At 30.1% G+C, this 22,709-nt stretch overlaps 1 protein-coding gene across 1 annotated transcript; it reads left to right on the top strand.

The window, feature by feature from the left end:
• The first annotated feature begins 5,326 nt into the window (after positions 1-5,326).
• LOC119688097 (protein tiptop) lies at positions 5,327-21,909 on the top strand. Its single transcript, XM_038102742.1, has 3 exons — positions 5,327-5,473; positions 9,739-13,304; positions 21,439-21,909. Exons 1-2 carry the CDS (start codon positions 5,418-5,420, stop codon positions 13,283-13,285), a joined length of 3,603 nt encoding a protein of 1,200 aa, XP_037958670.1. The 5' UTR covers positions 5,327-5,417; the 3' UTR covers positions 13,286-13,304; positions 21,439-21,909.
• Positions 21,910-22,709: the final 800 nt, after the last annotated feature.

The following is a 22,709-nucleotide window of genomic DNA, read 5'->3' as shown; positions in this document are numbered from 1 at the left end:
AAATTGCATTTGCTGTGCTATTAGTTAGAACTAACGCATAAACCGCAGCTGTAATTAATTAACTATAATAATTCTTGAAATTATTCTTGAAATCTAAAAGCTGTTGTTCGCAGTCTATACGTCACTATACTATATGTTTTGTCAAGTATAAGTTATCTTTGAAACCATCTATAAGTTTAGTAGTCCATATAGAATTATCAGCAAATTCCAGATTTAGATGTACATTCGAAGCCTAATTTATCAGCTTATCGCGTTATTAATGCCCAAGGAAAGTTCTGATAATAACTGTTCCATCGAGTGGGAGCCTAAAGCAAAATATCTTGAACTAATTTTCGACAAAAAAGTTTATAGAATGAACATATTAGAGAGTAGGGGATGTCTAGCAATTTACAATCAATTTACAATGAACAACAAAATCCGAATAACCAAACGAAAATTATAGTACCAAAATATAGTTCCAATAAAGGACCTCATAGTACGTTATAGGTTCGGTTATATACAAGGATATGAAAGATGAAGTATCTTAAAAATATATATAAGATATAGATCCTTCAAATTAATTTTTATTATAAATTAAGTGTAAAATACTTACACCATACACCATTGATGATTTCATATATTTCATATGTTATGTTATGACTAATGATGAATAAGTCTGCTACTGCTTAGCTCCGTTTATTCGCAGAAAATGTGCTCAGACAAACGTCTGAATCATCCATCGAAACATCTACATCCATTTCAAAGAAAGCGGCAGATACTGGTCTCTGAGTGGTCCATTTTATTAAAATGGTGCCTCACACTACAAAACATTTTTGGAATCCCAGTGAGAATTTTAATTGAGTCTCAGTTTAGGAGTCTATTAGATTGCCCTAAATGCATTAAAAAAACTATGCCCGCCTTTGGCATATACTGTTTGTACAGTGATTTGAATTGTCTTGCTGGTTTATCCATTATTTGCCTTCTCGTCAAAGTACAAAATGGCCAAGATCTAATTATTTGACTGAGGTACTGCAGCTAAGCTTTCAAGAAATTTCGTGTTCATCTCCAGCTTTGAGGAAGAAGATTGTGATAACGTACAACGTTGGAATTATGGGTTAAGTCCTCTATTGAAAAAAAGTTTCTGGTTGTTGCCATTACAAACTGTTTCTTCTTTGATTTTAATTGAATCTCGTTTTCATGGTATTCTTTTCCAACATAGAAACCTCTTTTTGAGGTTTCAAACAAAATCTTCTTTTTTTCGTTGCTTTATAATTCTCGAAAGTAGCGTCTCTAAAACACCTGGAACTCAATCACAAATGGTCGGCATGACTTGCAATTTTGACAGGTGTTATTTGTTGGTTGTAGTCTCGGCAATCACATACTGAAAAGTTCATCAAGTCTCTACCTCATCAAGGTTCGAAATGTTTTAATCAAGAATTTTCAAAATAAGAGTTTCGAAATGATTATATCACATTCGAGGACAGAATGTTTATAGCTTACGCAATGGTCCATGGTTTTAGTGGCTGTCAGGTCCATTTCCCGGAGACACCCATCCATATACAATTGGATTACAATGACAACAACTAAGTGCAGTTTTTTTAATTATAAATTTATAATAAGTAAATAAAATCAAGTTTAAATCTGGAAAGCGGCAATTTAAGGGATCAATCACTTGAATGACCCAATAAATTTATAAATGATTAATAGAACCCACGGTAAGCAAACCTGTGTAAACCGGTTGGGAAGTGACAATGGAGGGTGCTTTACTGGAACAAGTTGTCTTCAAGTAAACTCAGATAATTATGTAAAGAGATATGCACATCTAGATACATATTGTAGACACTTTCAGGCTAGAAGCTCTGGCAATTACCTACGTTTTTGCAGGCAATTTTTTTCTGTGTTTCTGACTAATAATACGTAATCTAATAAATTGGGGTTTCATATACATACAAACATATTTATAATTATATATATATATATGTATATATATATATATATATGTATATGTATTTTAATAAATTTTTATATTTTCATACAATCTTCAATATTAAAGAATTAATTCAGTCTCTGCTCCTTTCTAACTGTTATTTTGGCGCTGTTAAAATTTTGAAATAAATTTTACTGTTAAATTTCTTGATATTAGATAACATAACAAAAGCATAACAATGAGCGCGCACATACCATTAACAGAGTAGAAACAGAGTAGCAACAGCAACAGCAACAGTAGTTGTTATTGTTGTGTATAAAATACTGTGCAAAGAGAATTGCTTTAACGCGCATAACAATTTCATTTAGAGCAATGTTCTTCAGTTCGGCTCTTGTTTTTATTATGCATGAGTGCAATGCATAAAAATATATCAATATTATGAGGGCAAAACATGTATTGTGTTGTTGGATTTTGCTCAACATTTCATTTTGATTGTCGTTTACGACGTAGTAGTAGTCGTCGTCGCCGTCGTTGTCATCGTAGTTGAATCGTCGTCATTGCACGTATATTCGTACACTTTACTCGTTATTATATGTTATTTTACTTGTTGTTATTGTTGTTTTTATTTAACTTGTATGAAGCTTTGAATTGGTTTGTTGGGAAACTTCGTGGTAGCTCTGCTGTCGCTGCTGCTGTTTGTGTGTTGCTGTTGTTGTTGGTGGTGGTTCTGCTGTTACGTTAGTTTTTAGCCTGCTGGCTGTCGCTCTCAACATTGTCAGTGTCAAAAAGATGTTTTAGTCGACAACAGAACGTTTTAATGAAATCATGTCGAAAGTTTTGGACGTTGAATTTCTCGCAAAAAATAATCTAGAATATATCAAGTTTATTAGACAACAGGGCATACAAAATATTAACAGTGACATTTATAGAAATGCACGTAATAACAGCGGTGTTAAAAGTATGTAGTTGTTGTTTCCGTAAGATTCCGTTATATAAAAGGACTTGCTAAAATCATAACACAACGATAGCAGCGCAAACAGGAGCAGAAGCAGAAGCTAAACCAAAGCAGTACTACTACGTCGTCATCGTCATCGTCGTCGTTGACGTCGCCGTCTTTTACGATATCGTCTCGTTACAATTGTTTTTGTATTTTACTGCTTTTTTAAATGAATTTTTGTTTTGTTCTGCCGTAGTCGTCATCCATGTTTAAACTACAAACAGCAGAGCTTAGCAGCAGTTGCCGTAGTGGCATTAATAGTGTTCGTAGTGCTTTTAGTGTTGCCGGAACAGGAACAAAAAACTTATGTGTGGCAAGAATCAACAGCAACAGTAGTAGCAGTAGTAGCAGTAGCAGCGGCAGTACGTGATTCTGTCAATCAGGCTATTGTCACTGGCGTTGGTGTTGACTGATGTTGTTTTTGGTTTTATTTGAGTTTCGCTGCTCGGATTATCCGCACACACCACCACTTGAATAGGACGAAAGTTATTTTCAGTTCAGTTGCAAATGAGCGACTCAATGCAACGTAAGTGAGTTGCACTCTTGTGTTGTGCTAAGAAAATATTTTTGTGTAATTTTACTAATGAAAATACGCAAAATTGCATTACGAAAAATTGAACTTAAAAAAAAACTTACTACTTAAATTTAAATTGAATGACGAAAAATTTAATGCCAATTCTAGTCACAAATAAAATAGAAATAGTTTAAAAAAAAACAATAGAAATAAACAAAAAACAAATCATTAAAAGGAAGTGAAAACATTTAAATAAATTCCTATAAGAATTTTTTTTCTTCTGCTGATAAGCCGAAAAGTGCGCGTTTTTGCCATAACTTGTGATTTATTTGCTTGGGTTTGAGTTTTGAGAATGTTTGACATAGAAAAACAAATATTTTAAATAAATTAAAAATTATAAATCTTGGAAATCTAACATATCAAGGCAACAAAGTATTTTTGAACTAAAAACGTTTGGAAACGGCAGTGGCAGAGGCAGCAGCGGCAGGCCAAACAAATTTGTATGACTACGTCAAATCATTTAATTAACTGTATGCGGCCAGTACAAAAATAACGACATCAGCAGCCGCATCAGCAGCAGAACATTATTAATAATCTAGCCAGAAGTAGTGACAATGCTGCTGCCACATAGAATAAATCGACGACAACAGAAGCAGCCAGCAATCACCCACCCAGCAGTAGACAATACGTTTTGCTAATAAGAATTTTTGTGACGACATTTTGATCAAATTGCAACAACTGTGCTTTGTGTTTTTGAACCGTATGAACACAACAACAACTATAACAACTACAACAACAATAACAACAGCCGCAAACGGCAAATCAAGCAAAATAATTGCCCCATCTTCTTTGGCTGCCTTTCATAATCCAGTACATACACGCACACACAAACGTAAAAATAAGCATACAAATAAGCTGCACACAACCTTTTACAAATAGTGAATTATTATTGTATTACTTTTGTTGTTATCCCTACGCCGCAATTGACGTCTACGTCGTAAGCATTTTGACATTTGATTTATTTGACATAAATATTTGTGTGTGTGTGTGTGTTTTTGTGTCTATAATTTTCCACATACATGTCATGTGTGTTGGTCCTCCTAGAGAGTTTATAGAATACAACCAGCAATTGTAGTGCAGCAGTTTAGCAGTGAAGGCATAACACAAACATGCATATGGAGAACGAAGCAAACCGGCACGGCAAGCACAAATAAATTGACACATCCACATAAAAATGCAAAAATGCAATAACATAGCAGCAGTTTGACGGCAATTAAGCAAATGCAATTTCCATGGCAGCATTGATATTGCAGGCAAAGCAGAAAGGCTCTTAGAACAAATGCAGACTAAACAAAACTAAACAAAATATTTCCAACAATTAACCTTACAACTAATTAAAAACAATGAAATAAACATAAATAATATAAATAAGTTATAGTAAGGAGTAGCGACTAACGAGTAACGAGTAACGAAATCAAACCAACAACAATAGTGTTGAATGTTAGTTTTTTTTTGTTTTTAGATTCATATGCCCAAAATGTATGGTTTTGAGTGGCGTTAATTAAACTCAAGAAAAGCACATTAAGTTTAATACGACAAAGGCCACAACAAAAAAATAACAAAAGAAGAAGGAGAAGAAAAAAACAATAAAATTGAATTTGAATTAAGTGTGTGCCTCACTACTGCAAGCAGCGCTGCCTGCGTACACGGCGTAAGGCGTACGTCGTACGTTTTGCTTTTGGTTACTAAATCGCTTGTTGATTTGTGGTGTTTGTGCGTGCCACATGAATGCAGTTTAATGTATGCGTTTGTGTTGCGAATTTCCTTAGACGCACAAAAAGACAAAAACAAAAATAAACGAAAAGACAACTTAAGAAACTTTAATATTTGCTTTGGCGTTTGCTTTTGCTTTTTAACTTCAATTTAGTGTTAAATTTTAATACGCGTTTGTCGTTCTGTCCTTTGCCGTGTAAGAATTCCACATAAACAACACTGAAATTATGATGCTGCACGAGGCTGTGATGCTGGAGATTTACAGGCAGGCGTTGAATGCGAGGTGAGAAGAACAATTTCATTTTAAACAAATTAAAAATTAAAAGATTTTTTAAATAAATTTAATTATCACTGTTTTAAAAATAGTTTATTTAAAATAACTTTAATAATTATTGAAAACAATTTACTTAAAGTGATTTTAATTAATTAGAAATGTAATTTTTTTTAATTGCAATAGAATTAAATTAAAGTTACAGTAAAGTTTGAAGAGTTTAATTCGAAATTATTAAAATAAAATAAGGCAAAAATAAAAAATCAATAATACATTAAAGAATTCTCAGTTATTAATATGTGAAACAATATTAATAGAAATTAATTTTCAATTCAAATAAATAAAAAACAAAATTTAAATAAATCGAAATATAAAAAATCTAATAAATTCATGTGTTTGTGGGAATAATAATACATTATTAATAACTACTATATATTAATAATAAAAATAGTATTTAAAATAATCACTAAGTTGAATAAATATTTAATTAACTAAATTTAATAATAAATTATAAAAATTATAATATTTGTTATAGAAATTATTATTATTAATAAAATTGTTCATAATTATTTTTTTTATAAAAATAATTCAATAACAAAAAAAGCTATTAAGTAATAAAAATATCTAATAAAAAATAAAAATTTATTAATACTGTTCATCATTCATATTTAAATAAAGTAAATAATAAAGTAAAATTGCAACACAATAATATATTATTTATGTAATAACAAAATAAAATAATAGTAAAATGATAATAAAAAGAAAATAAAATCGAAATAATAATAAAATACAAATTAAATAAAATAAAATAATGGAATAAAATAATAAAATGAAATGACACTAAATAAATAATAAAACAATACACATATTAATGAAAAAAACAAAATAATAACCAAATAAAATAATTAAATAAAATAATAATGAAAGAAAATAATAGTAAATTGAGAGTAAAATAAAATAATAGTTAAATAATAAAATGCAATAGTAACAAAATAAAATATTAATAAAATAAAATAATGAAACAAAAAAGAAAAAAAAAATAAACCAACGATAAAAAATAATAAAATAAAGTGATGATAAAATAATAAAAATATAATAATAAAATTATATATATAAAGTAAATAATAAAGTAAAATTATAATTGAATAAAGTAAAATAATTATAATAAAATTTTTGCGTCATTTTATACTCGTAGTTGATGAGTGACTCTAGAACATAGACCCCGACTGCACCTGGATATATAAATAAGAATACTTAATAAAAATAATCTTTGATATAAAAAAGACAACAATTATTTCAAAAATTTAAATAATAAAAATAATTATCATTTCTGTTACAAAAAATGAAAAATCCGTATAAATATTTATTTATAATTATATATAATATTGTTGAAAGTAAAGAATTTATTGCATAATTAATATAATCTTTAATAAAAAGCTAATAAATGTTTAAATAATAAATATATCAATGAATAATAAATATTATTTGTTAATTTGAAAATTTCGCAAATATAAAAAAATCGATTTAGAATAGAGACAGATATAGAAAATGTATGTTGAGTTTGTCAAAATGCTTGCAACACAGAGACCATTTTCGTATATACAGTAGCTCCCAGCTTATTTCAACCCATACTTGGTATGATACCCCTTCGGTTTTATCACTTTGTCAAGTCTCTTCGGCATTGAACCTACAAGTTTTTGGGTTGTTTCTGGATCAATTTTCAGCCACTCTTGTAAAATAGCCTTTTTTAGGTCTTCTTTGTTGGAAATAGTGTATTGCTGAATGTTTTGTTCCAATATTGCCCATAAATTTTCAATGACATTCATGTCTGGGCTCTGCGCCGGCATCGTACAACCAAGACTGTACGATGCCGACCTTATGTTTTGGGTCGTTGTCTTGGTAGAAGCGAAATGTATTAATAATTCTAAGTTTCACGGCAGTCTAGAGTAAATTTTTTTCAAAACGTTTAAGTACATTCTTTTGTCAATGAATTCCAGATTCCCAAAGCAGGCGGCTGACATACAGACACTTTCACTGGTATGCTTTACTGTAGCGTTTGAATTTTCCGCCACACTAAAGTCATGCCATCCACACATTTGATTGGAATGTATTTAATTAAAACAACGATTATCAATTAAGTGGTATTGGCAATACGTCATTGTATTACCAATATTCGTTTATTGATTATAATATTTAATAAACTTTTCCATACTCCAACGTGGAGTCACGTATTTCTAAAACTGAAGAGAAACAAGTATTACGCTTCGTATAAACGCTTATATTCACAACATAATATTTCGTTGCATCAGGTTTAGTACTAAAAAGTCAGCTTTAAACCTGGTGGTTGATACAGACCGTTCTGGACTGGTTGAAACTGTCACTATAGCCAAATGGCTGTTCAGATGTTGAGTGCTCAAAAACCTGATCACTACTGGATCACTATTCTTAATGCTCTGGTTAGTAGAATGATTTTAGCAAAACACAGATAGACCTTCCGTTGTAGTATCAGATCTATTCTACAATGACAATTAATTGTTTCCAAACTTAAAAATTTGAATTGGAGAGCAAGATCTTAAACTGAAATCAAATGAAGAGCTTATATCTGTTGATGTATATTTTGAAGAAACTTGTACTTAACTTTCAAGAATTGATTTTGGAAGGTTCTACATAGATATATCGCCTGAGAATTTTTTTTAGGAAACTTGGCAAAGTTTGTTTTGGTTCGATGCACATCAGCATAAGTGATTTAAAAGTACCTGTATCAGGTTGTGACATCATTATGTTTACCATAATCACCAAGTTAAGTGCTAAATCCAAAATGATGGAGTGTGGATAGATAATAAGTTGAACCAAAAATTTGAAATAAATTTTCTCAAAGTTGAACATTGAATTTTATTTATTTATTTATTTATATATTTTTGTCAAACTCTTTTGATAATGTCATTATGTTACGAAACGATATACGTGGACATGTGATCATGTTTTGTTTATTTATGCAAGGTACAGCTAGAACAATACCGTAGATCAGATGTAGATTATTTTTCAGATTGTAGATTGTTCCAGAAGTTATTCCAATGCAGTTTTTTTGTGCATGCCTATTTAAAGTGCTTATTAGATACAACAAAGCTTTTATATCCTTAAAATAAATCTGTAACTTAAACATAAAAAAAAATTTTGAAAAATGAATTTACAGTATTTGGCAGCACTTCAAAAAGCCTTTAAACAATTGGTGAGGTGAGTTCGTTTAAAAGATTTTTCTTTCTTTCGTTTGTGTGCCCATGAAGCCTCCTGAAGTTGGACTTTTGCCTCTGCTTCAGCCAACTGACTTACTACTTTATTATGAACACGTGGATAGATTAAGCGTTAGGCCCTGTTAACTTAAGTATTTGCTTATATTCAAGTAATTTATTACAATGTACCTAACAGTAGAAGACTACTTGTAAGGTTTTCACATTCACATTTGTCCATTTTTATCTACTAGGGCATAATTTCGATTTGAACAGTTGTTGCAGCTTTTCCTATATGTAATAATTTAAAGGAAAACTTTGAGACATATCTATTTCTCTTTAAGTGCTTAGTTTTGGTACTTTTTGGTAGAAATTTAAGAAACAAATTAAGCACCTTAAATTTCAACAGATTTCTTACTGTTTTTTTAATAAATATTAGCTTTCGAAGGCATTTGGACCGGTTCATATGTTTTTGCTATATGTTATATGATAATAATATAATAACTCATTTCCGTTATCAGTGATTATTCGCATTAAATATGCAGGATTTTCTTGACATTTGTGACACAAATTACAGGCGGCCACGTGACGTAGCACCTTCTTTCTGCAAGAGCTTTAGAGACCCATATATGAAATCTTGTAGTAAAACTAAACTGTTACATGATTATTAACGTGAACATCATCGATCAAATTTTATATATTAAATAAAGTAAATAAATAAGATATTAATTAATGAAAGAATATGATATGGCTTGCAATTCTTTTAATGGTTCAGAGTCTTATCAAAATTAAGTATCAAAGATTCATCGCGAAGATAATAAGCGATTTGAACTATAAAGTAAGTATATATTAAATAAGAATAAATAAGATAAATAGAAGAGAGTATAAAAATTCCTTTATTCAATTTCCATATAATTCATTAGTTTGTATATTTCAATGAATCTCCATTTGCTAATACTAGTAGCATGGATATACTATAAAAAAGAAATATCCATTTTATTTTATTAGCATTTATTTTTTATAAATAATTTTTATTTTATTTATTTTCAGTGAATTGGCCAGTCCACGCTGTCAATCACGGGACTCAAATCAGTCAGGAGCTGCCGTAGATGCTCGTTGTCCTTCAACTGAATCCCATTGCTCGCAAAATGAGAGCTTTACACATGATTCTGCACTTACACCTACAGTGTCTCCTGTTGGTTTACCACTTCCAGCGACATTAGCACCTGCTGCGGCCGCTGCACTTCTACCGCCGCAGTCGGCAGCTATGGCTGCTTACTTGAATGCGGCAGCAGCGGCGGCAGCTGCACAGCAAAACCATTTGCTCTTAACAAATCCTTTAGCTGCGGCTGCTTCATTGGTACAACAGGCAGCTACGCAGTCTCATTCCCCCTCGCATAACACAAGGCACACATCCGATCTTTCGACCTCACCCATAGCCGATGCAGACGCTGGGATCTTAGATTTTAGCACAAAACGTGGCCGGCGTGAGTCAGAAAATGCCAGCGATGAAGAAGACATTGACGAATCTAATAATGCAATTGACACTGAAGGTGTTCTTGCTGACGGTAATGCTGATGATGCTAACAGTCCCTTGGACTTATCTGTCGGCACGGGTCGCAAAAGAGAGAATACCGATGATAGTGAAGCAATACCACCTTCGCATAAAATATCACGTTCCAGTGAGTATAAATCTGTGCCAGCTGGTACTTGGGTACCACCAATTAATCCATATTTAGCAGCTGTAGCAGCTGCTAGCTTATCGCCAAAAACGTCAGTATCATTGGACTGGAATGGTAAGCAGAAACTCCTACCAAATGAAGCTACAAAAGCACTGGAGAAAATGACTGAAATGACAAGACTTGGAACGGCTACAGAAACAGAAGTACAAGCGATTAGACAGACTAACACGGCAGCTAACAACAGTAATTTAAGCGGCACTACCAATGGCCGGCATAGTGCCTGGCAATCACACTGGCTCAACAAAGGTGCAGATGCTGTCAAAGATGTATTTAAATGTGTTTGGTGCAAACAGAGTTTTCCCACATTAGCTTCGCTGACAACACACATGAAAGAAACACAACATTGCGGTGTTAACGTTTCACCTTCAGTTTCTAGTGGCACAGCACCCATGACAACTAGCAATAGTTCCGGAAATCAAACAGCTCAATCTACACTACATGCGCGTCACAGTGCCACGCAAAGTGCGGGCAGCAATTCATCGTCCGCGGTGTCTTCTACTGCCAATAATGTAACAAACTCAACGTCCAGCAAATCTGATCTTAATTTGTTAATCAAAGAAACGATGCCATTACCACGCAAACTTGTGCGTGGCCAAGATGTTTGGCTGGGCAAAGGAGCTGAACAAACCAGACAAATACTGAAGTGCATGTGGTGCGGTCAAAGTTTTCGTTCACTTGCTGAAATGACAAGTCACATGCAAGAGACTCAACACTACACAAATATCATATCGCAAGAGCAAATAATTTCATGGAAATCTTCCGATGATAAGAGCGCTGGCAACAGCTCCTCAAACAGCACAACTAATACATTTGGTGCAGCAGCAGTGAATGCATCTACAGTGGCCAACATGTCAACCGCAGTGAACACAGCCACTTCAAACGCTACTGTAAGTGCTGTGCTTACATGCAAAGTGTGCGATCAGGCCTTTTCCTCACTGAAGGAGCTAAGCAATCACATGGTGAAGAATGCGCACTATAAGGAACACATGATACGTACGGCAAGCGATAACAACACAAACATACAACGGCGTGGCCGACAGACGCGCGAAAAACGCAAAAAGTCATTACCGGTGCGAAAGTTACTTGAATTGGAGCGCGCTCAGCAGGACTTCAAGAACAGTAACTGCTTGGATCCGGCATTGAAGCCACTGCGCGATTTTGCTGCGTCTACTAAAATCACTTGCGAAAAATGTGGCGATAAGATAGAAACAGCTCTATTCGTTGATCATATACGCCAGTGTTTAGGCGGAAATATACCAATGTCACCTCGCCACAATAACAACAACAACAGCGTGAAATTATCTTATGTAACACCATTGGCTAGCCCACAGACTCCGCACAGCCGCAGTGATAGTCGTAAAACTGCTGAGGAAAACATTTCTCCCTTGGCGGCACGGCCAGACATACTATGTCCTTTGCCAAAAGATGGCGAAAAAGCGAGCTCAACCCCATCGGTACTCAATGCCATAGAGCAGTTGATTGAGAAAAGCTTTGATACGCGTTCCAGACATGGTGGTACTATGAGCGCCGCTGGTCATGCCAACACCCCACTGGGTGCTAGCATCCTAAAACGATTGGGCATTGACGACACTGTAGATTATACAAAACCTTTAATGGATGCACAAACTATGCACTTTTTACGCTCCTACAGCAGTTACTCTGGTGGTCGAGATCGCAGTGCAAGTGAATCTAGCTCTGTTTCTGAACGCGGTAGCAGCCGTTTAGAGTCTGTTACACCAGAACGTAACTCTGAGATATCCAGACAAACTACACCACGTTTAACGCCAGATAAAATGGCAACACCGAATGAGGCTAACTTGCATGCATATCCACCGAGAGAACAGCACTCAAACATTGAAAATATTAAAGTAAAATCCGAGCCAAGTGACATTACAGATTTGCCAACAGACACAGCAGTAGTGACAGCAGAACACAACACAAACATAAGTCAATTGCATGAAATGCCAAAGAAAATATCCGTAAAGAAAGAATTTAGCATGACCGATGACGACGAAATGGTTCAAATGTCTCGAAAACTAGCTACCGAACACGAAATTAAATTCAAACCACATACACCGAGTTCTCGCGCAATAAGTCCCAGCATCAGCGAGAGATCACTAACCCCAAAATCCACTGTATCTACTGGTGGTGGTAGCAGTGGTAAAAAATTATTACAAACAGTTGCAGGCAGTAGTCTCAATGCGCTCTCCAGCATGTTTGACAATTTGAGTAATATGACCGCCACCAATGCGTGCCACAGCAGCAACACAAACACAACAACTGGAGAAACCAACAACAACAACAGCTTGGGTAAAAAGCCCAATGCAAATCCTTTGGCTGCATTGCAAAAATTATGCGAAACAACTGATCCACCTGCGGCAAACACTCGCAGTAGTGCCGGCACCATGTCAAATGTGACTACCATGCCAAACAACATACCACCGTCAGCCACAAATGGAGGAAGTACGACTACCGGTGGTAGCATGGTTGCATTTAGTTGGGCATGTAACGACGCGGTCATGACAGCCGATTCCATAATAAAATGCTCATTTTGCGACACACCATTTTGCTCGAAGGGTGCATATCGACATCACCTTTCCAAAGTACACTTCGTAAAGGACGATTGTGATTCACAATCATCGCATGCTATGAAATCACCAGGGTTAGCAACATCTCCAAAATCTATAGCATCACCGAAGAGCTCATCCAAGAGTCCAGCAGCGCATCGCACACAGGCATTATCACCGTCCAACATATCCAGTACACCAACCATAAATCCCTACGACGAGAGTCCACAGTCGAAATTCCTCAAATACACTGAGTTGGCCAAGCAGTTGTCATCGAAGAACGTCTGACCGGCTTGAACCGGCAAAGGTAAATTAATTAAATCAACATTTATTACAACAGCATTACAGCATCCTCCACCCTCATATGCACCTTTATTTCCCAATGTTTCCCAACTCACACTCCCCATATATCGACAAATACAACAGCTGCAACAATTGCAGGAAGAATAGTCGTCTCCTCAGAAACTCTAGCGCAAAATTAATTACTGACGAAGGAATCAGCGCCGAATTATTAGCACAAATGCGTTTTTCATATTAATTACCAATTAGTTTACTTAGGCGGAGGATGTGTGGGGCGAGGTGTATGCTTTGCATGAATGGGTGATTTCAGTGGTAGAAATAGCATGGCTTTTTCCAATGCTGGGTGTGATTTTGTGTAAGGTGAGTGGGAGATATACGGGATGTGGGCGATGTAGACGATTACGATTTTTTTTATGGCTCGTTTTTTGCAAACATTTTTTTATCACTTAATTTTTTTTTTAATTATTTCATACGAATATTCATCTAATTTGATTTTATATTTTTAATTAATCTATTTTTATTGTCTTATTTCTAATTTTCAATTCTTATCTATATATTTAACTCTTATATACAAGTTTATTTTATGGTATTTATTTATTTTATTTATTTATTTTATTTATTTACTTTATTTATTTATTTTATTTATTTATTTTATTTATTTATTTTATTTATTTATTTTATTTATTTATTTATTTTATTTATTTATTTTATTTATTTATTTTATTTATTTATTTCATTTACTTATTTTATTTATTTATTTATTTTATTTATTTATATATTTTATTTATTTATTTATTTTATTTATTTATATATTTTATTTATTTATTTATTTTATTTATTTTATTTATTTTATTTATTTTATTTATTTTATTTATTTATTTATATTTATTAATTTATTTTTATTTATTTATTTGTGCTTATTTTGATGTATTTATTTATGCTTATTTTAATTTATTTATAAATGCTTTTTTTATTTATTTATACATTTTTATTTATTTATACATTTTTATTTATTTATTTATTATTATTTATTTATTATTATTTATTTATTATTATTTATTTATTATTATTTATTTATTTTTATTTATTTATTTTTATTTATTTATTTATTTTTATTTATTTATTTATTTTTACTTATTTTTTTTTTGTATTTTTTCATTTTAATTTAATTACTTAATTTAATTTAATTGTACATATATATATGTATTTATTTATTTATTTATTTTTGTTCATTTATTTATTAATTCATTTATTTTCTTAAATGTATTTATATATTCATTCATTTATTTTTTATTTAATTGCTTATATTTAGTTACTTTTTTATTCATAATTATTTTTAAACTTATAATTATTTTTTATTTATACACTAATACCTTGATTTGCGTTGATTCGATTAGCGTCGTATTTTAATACACGCGTAGAGTGGGGATTCCCATTTTATTTATTGCATGTCAGAGTTTTTAAAAGAGGACTTGCATTTATTAAGTTTTTAGTTAAAAGGTGTCAGTTTATGTATGTGTGGTGGAGTGGAAATGTGAATTTCTGCTTTATAAAATATAAAAATAAGTCAAGAGCGAAGACAAATTTTCTAAGAACAAAAGTAAAACATTTTAAAATGTTTTAAACTTGGAGAAAACCTCCTGACATTGGGAGAATTCTGTGTTTAGCTTTTACTACTTTAGAAACAATTTGTTATCGTGATGAGGTAAGATAAAGTAGTGTGAAAAAGCTATCATACATTTGCAGGCCAAGCAAGTTACAAAAACTACAAGTCCATTAATTGTAAAAATGAAGTCCATTCTATCCATTTGGATAAAAAATCAGAATCAAAGAAGAATGCCTTTGAGCCAAATGTTAATTCAAAATAAGGCTCTGTGGATTTTCAATTAATTAAAGGATAATTCTATATCAACAAGTGGTCAAAAAACACTATATTTTTGGGAAATTAAATATGTGGAGAAATGTGTTTCGATTTGCGTTGTTTCGATTTGTGTCGGTTTTGTCGGTCCCAATCAACAACACAAATCTGGGTCTTATTGTAAATATTTTTTATTGATATATTTTATATATTTCTTCATTTAATTTATTTAATTACTCATTTAATTCATTTAATTACTCATTTAATTTATTTAATTACTCATTTAATTTATTTAATTGTTTTATTTATTTATCTGTTTTATTTATTTATCTGTTTTATTTATTTATTTGTTTTATTTATTTTATTTATTTATTCATTTTTTTTAATTTTTGTATATTACCTATTTTACATTTTAATTTTAATATACATTTATTGATTAATTCAAATTTATTTGTTTTTATATTTGTTTGATTATATATTTGTTTTTTTTTTAATTATATATTTGTTTTTTTTTAAATTATATTTGTCTTTGTTTTAATAATATTTGTTTTTTTTTATTATATTTGTTTTTTTTTATTATATTTGTTTTTTTTTATTATTATATTTGTTTTTTTTTTTATTATATTTTTTTTTTTTTTATTATATTTGTTTTTTTTTATTATATTTGTTTTTTTTTATTTTATTTGTTTTTTTTATATTATATATGGTTTCTTTTTAATTATATTTGTTTTTTTTTTAGTTATATTTGTTCTTTTTTTAAATTGTGTTTGTTTTTGTTTAATTATATCTGTTATTTTTTTTGATTGTATTTGTTTTTTTTTACTTATATTTGTTTTTTTTTTTAAATTGTATGTGTTTTTTAAGTTTATTTTCTATATTTCATTTATATATTTATTTTTATATATTTTATATTTTTCTATAACTTTATATATATGTATATATGATATATATAATTATCTAAATATTTGTATGTTATATATATATATATTTATATATTAAATATATATATTTATGTATTATATACATATATTTATGTATTGTATATATATATTTTTATGTTTATATATATGTATTATATATATATTTATATGTAATTTCTTCCCATAATACTATATTTATTTGTTTTTTGTATTGTATTAGTGATTATACCTTACCTTGCCCTCACTACATCTTAGTGCGAAAAAAACTATGTGTCTTTTCAAATGGTTGAAAATCCAAGTTATAGATCTCTTATTAGCAATAGCAATCCGTGTTCATTAAATATTTGCCAACCTTTTTAACAGGACGACCAACCATTCATTTCTTCAAGAATTTTGTACAACAGCGCAGTGGAGCATTACATTCTTCTGAAGAAGTTCATCTGTTAAAAAAGTTTGTGGGCTTTCTGTTTTTCCTTAAGTTAACATTAAATTTTTAACATTTCTGTTCAGCTGCTCTCCATCTATAAAACTCTCTGTACTCCAGCACCTGTTCTGCTGTCAGTCACATGTAAATATTCTCTTACAATCGCTCTTTATGAAAAAGCCAAGAGTTTTGGAGCGTTTCCATTTCGTTTCATGCTAAATATGCACTCTGAGTGAGGAACTCATTTTTGTGTGTAAAAAAAACAAGAACAAAAACAAAAAAAAAACATAAAAGACTAATAAGAAATTAAAACAAAATTGCCATAATGCATCTCATTCTAGCAGCCAATTTGTACAGCATCATTGCGTTTCACGTTGTGTTGCACTTCAAAATCAAAGTTTCTTCAGCTGTTCGGCTTCTTGAGTGTAATATATATATATATATATATATGTGTGTGTAGTGAGTGCATGTCTGTCGTACTTGCGCTCAGCATATCGAAAGTGCATTAAAATTCAATTAAAAATGCGCACACAATTCTGTTCTGCCACATTGTCTCTTCCTCCTCCTCTGCTGAGAAGTGTACCGTATTGCTGAATGCCGACATTGTCGCCGTTGTCAGTTGATGAACTGCTGTCATGTTGTGTGTGAAAGAGACGTCAACAAGATTTGATGGAATGCCATTACAGTCACACTACTTAACTCAATCCCAACGAACATTTAACACAAACAAACACAATTAAACAAGTCCAACAACAAAGCCATTCGGGGTGGTGTCATTAAATAGGTGAAAATAAAGAAGCATGAAAAGAATAAATAAAAACAAATCAAAAGTATAAACAAAACGAAAATAAAGTATAGCGAAGTCGTGGAGGATGTGAGTTCGGCGTGTCAAAAATTGTATTGCATGCCAACATTAAGTGTTGGCTGGCGACTGAATGAGTGTCTTTTACTTTTGAGTGCATCTAATGAGTGACTTAAGTGGCATCCGTAAATTGCAGTTGTGCTAATAATTTTTTAATTTCTCAGTATTTTATGTTCAACTAAAATTGATTAAAAATTTAATGTTTTTGATAATTGTTTTGTTGTTGTAAAATTAATTCGTTAATTAGTATTAAAAGAAACACGACAAGATAAATAAAAAATCACGAAAAATGCTGAAAGCGTAATATTATTAAATTAATAAATTAAAGTAATGAGTTAATTATATAATTGTTGATTTAATTAAAAAACCATGGAAGAAGTTAATATGCAAAAACTGAACTGTAAAATTTTTTAACTGAAAAGTAGTGTGAATTTTTAAAAAATATTATATTTAATTAACTGTTATCAGAACACAACATAATGTATTTAATTAGTATATGATACACTATATTAACTAAAATTATGATAAACTAAAATTATGATTAACTAGAATCTCCAAAGTATACGTACACACATAAAAATATTAGTAATACACGGTACAGTACCAGAACGTACTTAAATTGCAAAGGACTATTTAGAAATTAATAAATTAACTCAAACTCAATATATTAATAAATGAAAAATTATGAAGTCGGTCTTATCGACTATATAGTATATAGAGTACATGCATAAATAATGTATATGTAATGATTAAGCGCTATCTACACACCGGCCAGGGAATTACATTTTTGTATATGGTTTGTAAAGTAAGGACTTAAGTCATTTAAATTCAAAATTAAAAAAAAAAATAGATGTATTATAAATATAATAATTAATTAAATTACTAGAAAGAGATAGAAAAAAAAAAATTTTTTTTTGCACTTTTTTTTTGTCACATTTTTATAATTTGTGGTTGAATGCATCTTTTAATTTAAAAAAGCAAAAACCACTACTTTTTGAGTTTTGCAGTCTTCCTATTCGTAGTTCTAGTAAAATTACTGACATACATTCCACATCCGTTACTCATTATGACCACACAGTGATCATACAGTTCCGATAGCTGTATCTGGATACATTAATTGGCAATCAGCGAGCAGTTTAAGAGATATATGCCAGTAAGGACACATATAACTTTGTAAAAAAAAGTGATATTAAAGTACGCATCAGAAACGGCGTTCTTCTTTCTGTTACCTAATCGCGAACGATCACAAAGAAGAGAAACGAATGTCGCCTTCTGAAAATGACTTTCGTAAATCGACTTTTCAAGACTCAACCTGGATTAGCAGTAAATAAAGATTAACTTGTGTCATGTGAATAGACTATAAATCAAAAAAACATCAAAAACTTATTTTTAGAATTATGTAGGTGTGTAGGATTATATATAGAATTGTATATAGAATTTTAAATGGACATATATATAGAATTATATTAAATTTAAAAACATGTGTATGTAACATATAGGTGGAGATTAATAAGTCGTTGGATTTCCAGTGGAACGCTCCGTCGCGATCTTACTGGATTTATCGTGTTTAATATTTTCGACTATAACAATCGATTAAATCCAATTATTTGGAATTGATACAAAATTGAGAGCTGCATAATAAGCGGTAGCCTCAATATCTATTATAGGCTTACATATAAAACAACCAATAAATTTTATAAAATTCATTTATTGTTGCATAATTGTCTCAACATAGAAATGTTGAATTCTTTCACATTTAACGGGAACCTATTCTCCCGTCGAACCTCTGCTCATTTTGACATAATGCTAAAAGCACATTTAGTGAGATCGCACTGTTCCGTCGGACATCTTTTGATTGCAATATACTCCTGCCGTCATATTTTAATGGTTTTAAACGCATAGTATCATATCCCACCCGTTGGTAATATCCATGGGTGGCTGCGTGAATTAAAAAAATTAAGATATGACGAATGAAGTGAGAATAGACTAATGCGAGTTAAACGTCAGAATAGTTCTAAATAAATTACAGAGATCCCAATTCTATTCAAAGCTGATCGAATTGCAATAAATTAATATTATTTAAAATTTTTCTTCATTTAGTTTCATTAATTATAGGGTGCTTGAAAAGTATCCATGGGTGTATGTCAGATAGATACGATGTAAAAACTATTTAAGTACAGGGGGACGTTAAGGGTGATGCTGGCATTTATCAGGTTAATGCAACGCCTTTGCGTTGCCTTCTGTACTCGTTCTCAGGGGCTCGCAACTATTCACTCACCCCGATTTTATTTCTATTTCATTGAATTTTGAACTTATTTTTTATTCCCTAATCCTTTTATTGATATTGAATCTGAGCATAGCAATGATTATTTTATTTCTTAGCTTGTAGATTGAAAGATAAATTGTAGATTTTGAGTTTGTCTCCATTTAAATAATTTAAAAATCGTAAGAATAAAAATTTTCTTTACTGATCACAACAACGGGTTTATGTTATGCATTTCGCAAGACTTAATTGACTGGCTTTTTGTATATAGCGCACACTAACTTTATTAAATAATTAGTAATAGAAAACAAAACTGTGTTATTTATTTAAGCGACATTAAAATTGTTTGAGTCTATAATTTATTAATTAATATTTTTCTAATAAACTGAATTGTGCCAAATTATTTATTTTTAATTTTTAAATAAGTAAAAAACATACAAAAACAAAACTTATTAAACTATTATTATTAAGCATAAAAACAAACTTTTTAAAAAAAGAACAAAGTGAGCAACAAGTATACGTAAATTAAATTATAACCTCATTATATAAGCAAATTAAAAACAAAAAAAAATAAAAGCTATATATATACATATTTATAATTATATTTATAAATTAAAACTAATTAAAAATTTTTGTGTGAGCGCTAAAAGTTGTTTTAAAAATGTTTTTGCGAACTTTTAAAAAAAATAAATAAAATTAAATTAAATTAAATTAAATTAAAAATATTTAAATAATTCAAATGAAAACCTATATGCTTTACGGAAAAAATGTATACTACAGTAACTTAAATACCTTACAAAATACATATGTGTACTTATACATATATATTTATATATATATACATATATACACAAATATACATATATATGTATATGTACATGTATTTATACATATTATCTATATACAAAAATATTATTTAAAATAAAAAAATTAAACAAATGTTTTTATTATAAATTTTAATATCAAATAATTGTATGAATAGTATTTAAATATTTGAAAAAAAAGTATATATATATTATAATTAATTAATATATTATATATATACATATACATATAACTTTAAAATAACAACAACAATATGAAGCAACTAAGTATACGCAATCTAAAAAAAAATATATAAATAATTTATGAATATAAAGTTTATACATATATAAGCATAAAAACTGAATTACTTAATTTTAAAATTAAATTTAAATTCAAAAAAGTAAAGTATTTAAGTATTTATTTTAAATATTTAAAGCATAGTAAGTAAATATTATACATAGTAAACTAAATAATAAAAATCCAAAAAGGACAAGTAGAGTTATATATAAAAATTATACTTATAAATATGCATATTACGTATAAAACGAAATGTTTAACATTAAATTAACTTATTTTTTGTGATATTATTTTTTAAACTATACTACAAACTATTATTAATTCAACATTTAAAAAACAAAAATCGAATAAAAAGAATACAAAAAATAAAAAATATTATTTTAAAACTAATTTGTTCTTTCAATATTGCTTAAATATAAAAACAAAATAATATTTAACTTATTATTGTTTATACTAAAAGTCAAGCAATTACTTAAAATTATAATTATAATTGACATACATATATACATAATATATATATAATAATAATAATAATACATATATTAGAGAAAGAAAATGGCAAAAGCCAGTTTAAGTAAAAAATCAGCTCAAATATATAATATAAAAGCAATTAAAAATTAAAAAAGAATTGAAAAAAACTCAAGTTGTATGTTAAATTTAAATCATAAAAAATTAAGAAAAATATATGCATAATAATCAATTTTTCATTTAAGGGTTCGGTGGGTCTATTAGTCTCTGGGTCCGCTTGCGCAAATGAAATAGTCGTAAGGGTGCGAAAAAGTATGACTTTGGCGAAGAATACACAGATTCAGAAAAAAATGGAAGCACTTTATATCCGAAATGGCTGTGATCTGTTTGATCTATTGTGCTACACCCAGGAAAAGTTTCTCTTCTAACCAGTACAAAGATTTCGGTTATAATTTTTCTTTATACCAATCTTTTAATTCAAATTTTCTACAAATATTGATAAAAACATCTTTCATCGGGAAAGATAAAGGAAGATACTGATTGGTAATCGTTTTCTGATAAACACGGAGTTAGATCCTAGTCCTAGTCTACGTTTTGAAAATTTATATACAATTTTTCTTGGACAAAATTTAATGAACTGTGTTAGCCAAATGGTTTACAACGTTCTGTTGCAGTTCTCTGGAATTGCTGATATTTGGGTTACCGGAACTCGGAACTTACCGAAAACTTGAACTCGGAATACCGAGTTTGGTGTGATTTTCATTTGGATGAGTTTTTGGTAAAGTTCAAAAAAATAAATATATTGAGTATCATATAATATAAAGTTCGTTTAATCAAATTATTTAAATAGTAAAGATACGACTTTTAAGTTTCAGTAAATGATTAATCGCGAAGTACGTCTTGTGAGTGATCTTCCTAAAGAAGATAATGTTACTTAAGTGTTTGCTGCACACATATAAGAATTAAAAGCGATTGTATTCCAACTGAAATGGTTGACTTTAAAACTCTAATGTGTAACGAAGAGATGGTATATACGTTAGATATTAGCTATCCTGTATTTGGAATCGAAACTTAAAATCTGAAGAACGCCTCTGCAGTGATGGTGCCGAGATATTTATCATGATGGTAAGTAGTAGTGTCCGTAAATAATCTGGTCACTAAACACTAATTCTTAAAGAGGCCAAGGTTCTCACTGGTCTGTAGTGCCAAATAAGAAGAGGAAGAAGAAATACTAATTATTAAATTATGGGCGGCTTTTCGCTATTTTTTCAGCTATGCCATTCTTAGAGAGCAATAAGTTGATACATCTTAGAAACCACCAACATCTGTAATTAGCGACTTTTACACTACGTGTTTCACTAAAGTAGTTTTGTGCTAAATTTGTTTAGTAAACAATAAAAGCAAGTACCATTGTATCAGTATTTCTTGAAGAGGATTATCCACCATTGACAATAACTGGACATTAGACATCTCATATGGTAAATTATTGGGTGTATAATACATAATACATAATCTG

Source organism: Teleopsis dalmanni, chromosome X (genome assembly GCF_002237135.1).
Source record: "Teleopsis dalmanni isolate 2A chromosome X, ASM223713v2, whole genome shotgun sequence".
NCBI lineage: Eukaryota > Metazoa > Arthropoda > Insecta > Diptera > Diopsidae > Teleopsis > Teleopsis dalmanni.
Note: the sequence above shows the minus strand (reverse complement) of the source record. Positions and strands in the feature narration are given on the sequence as shown.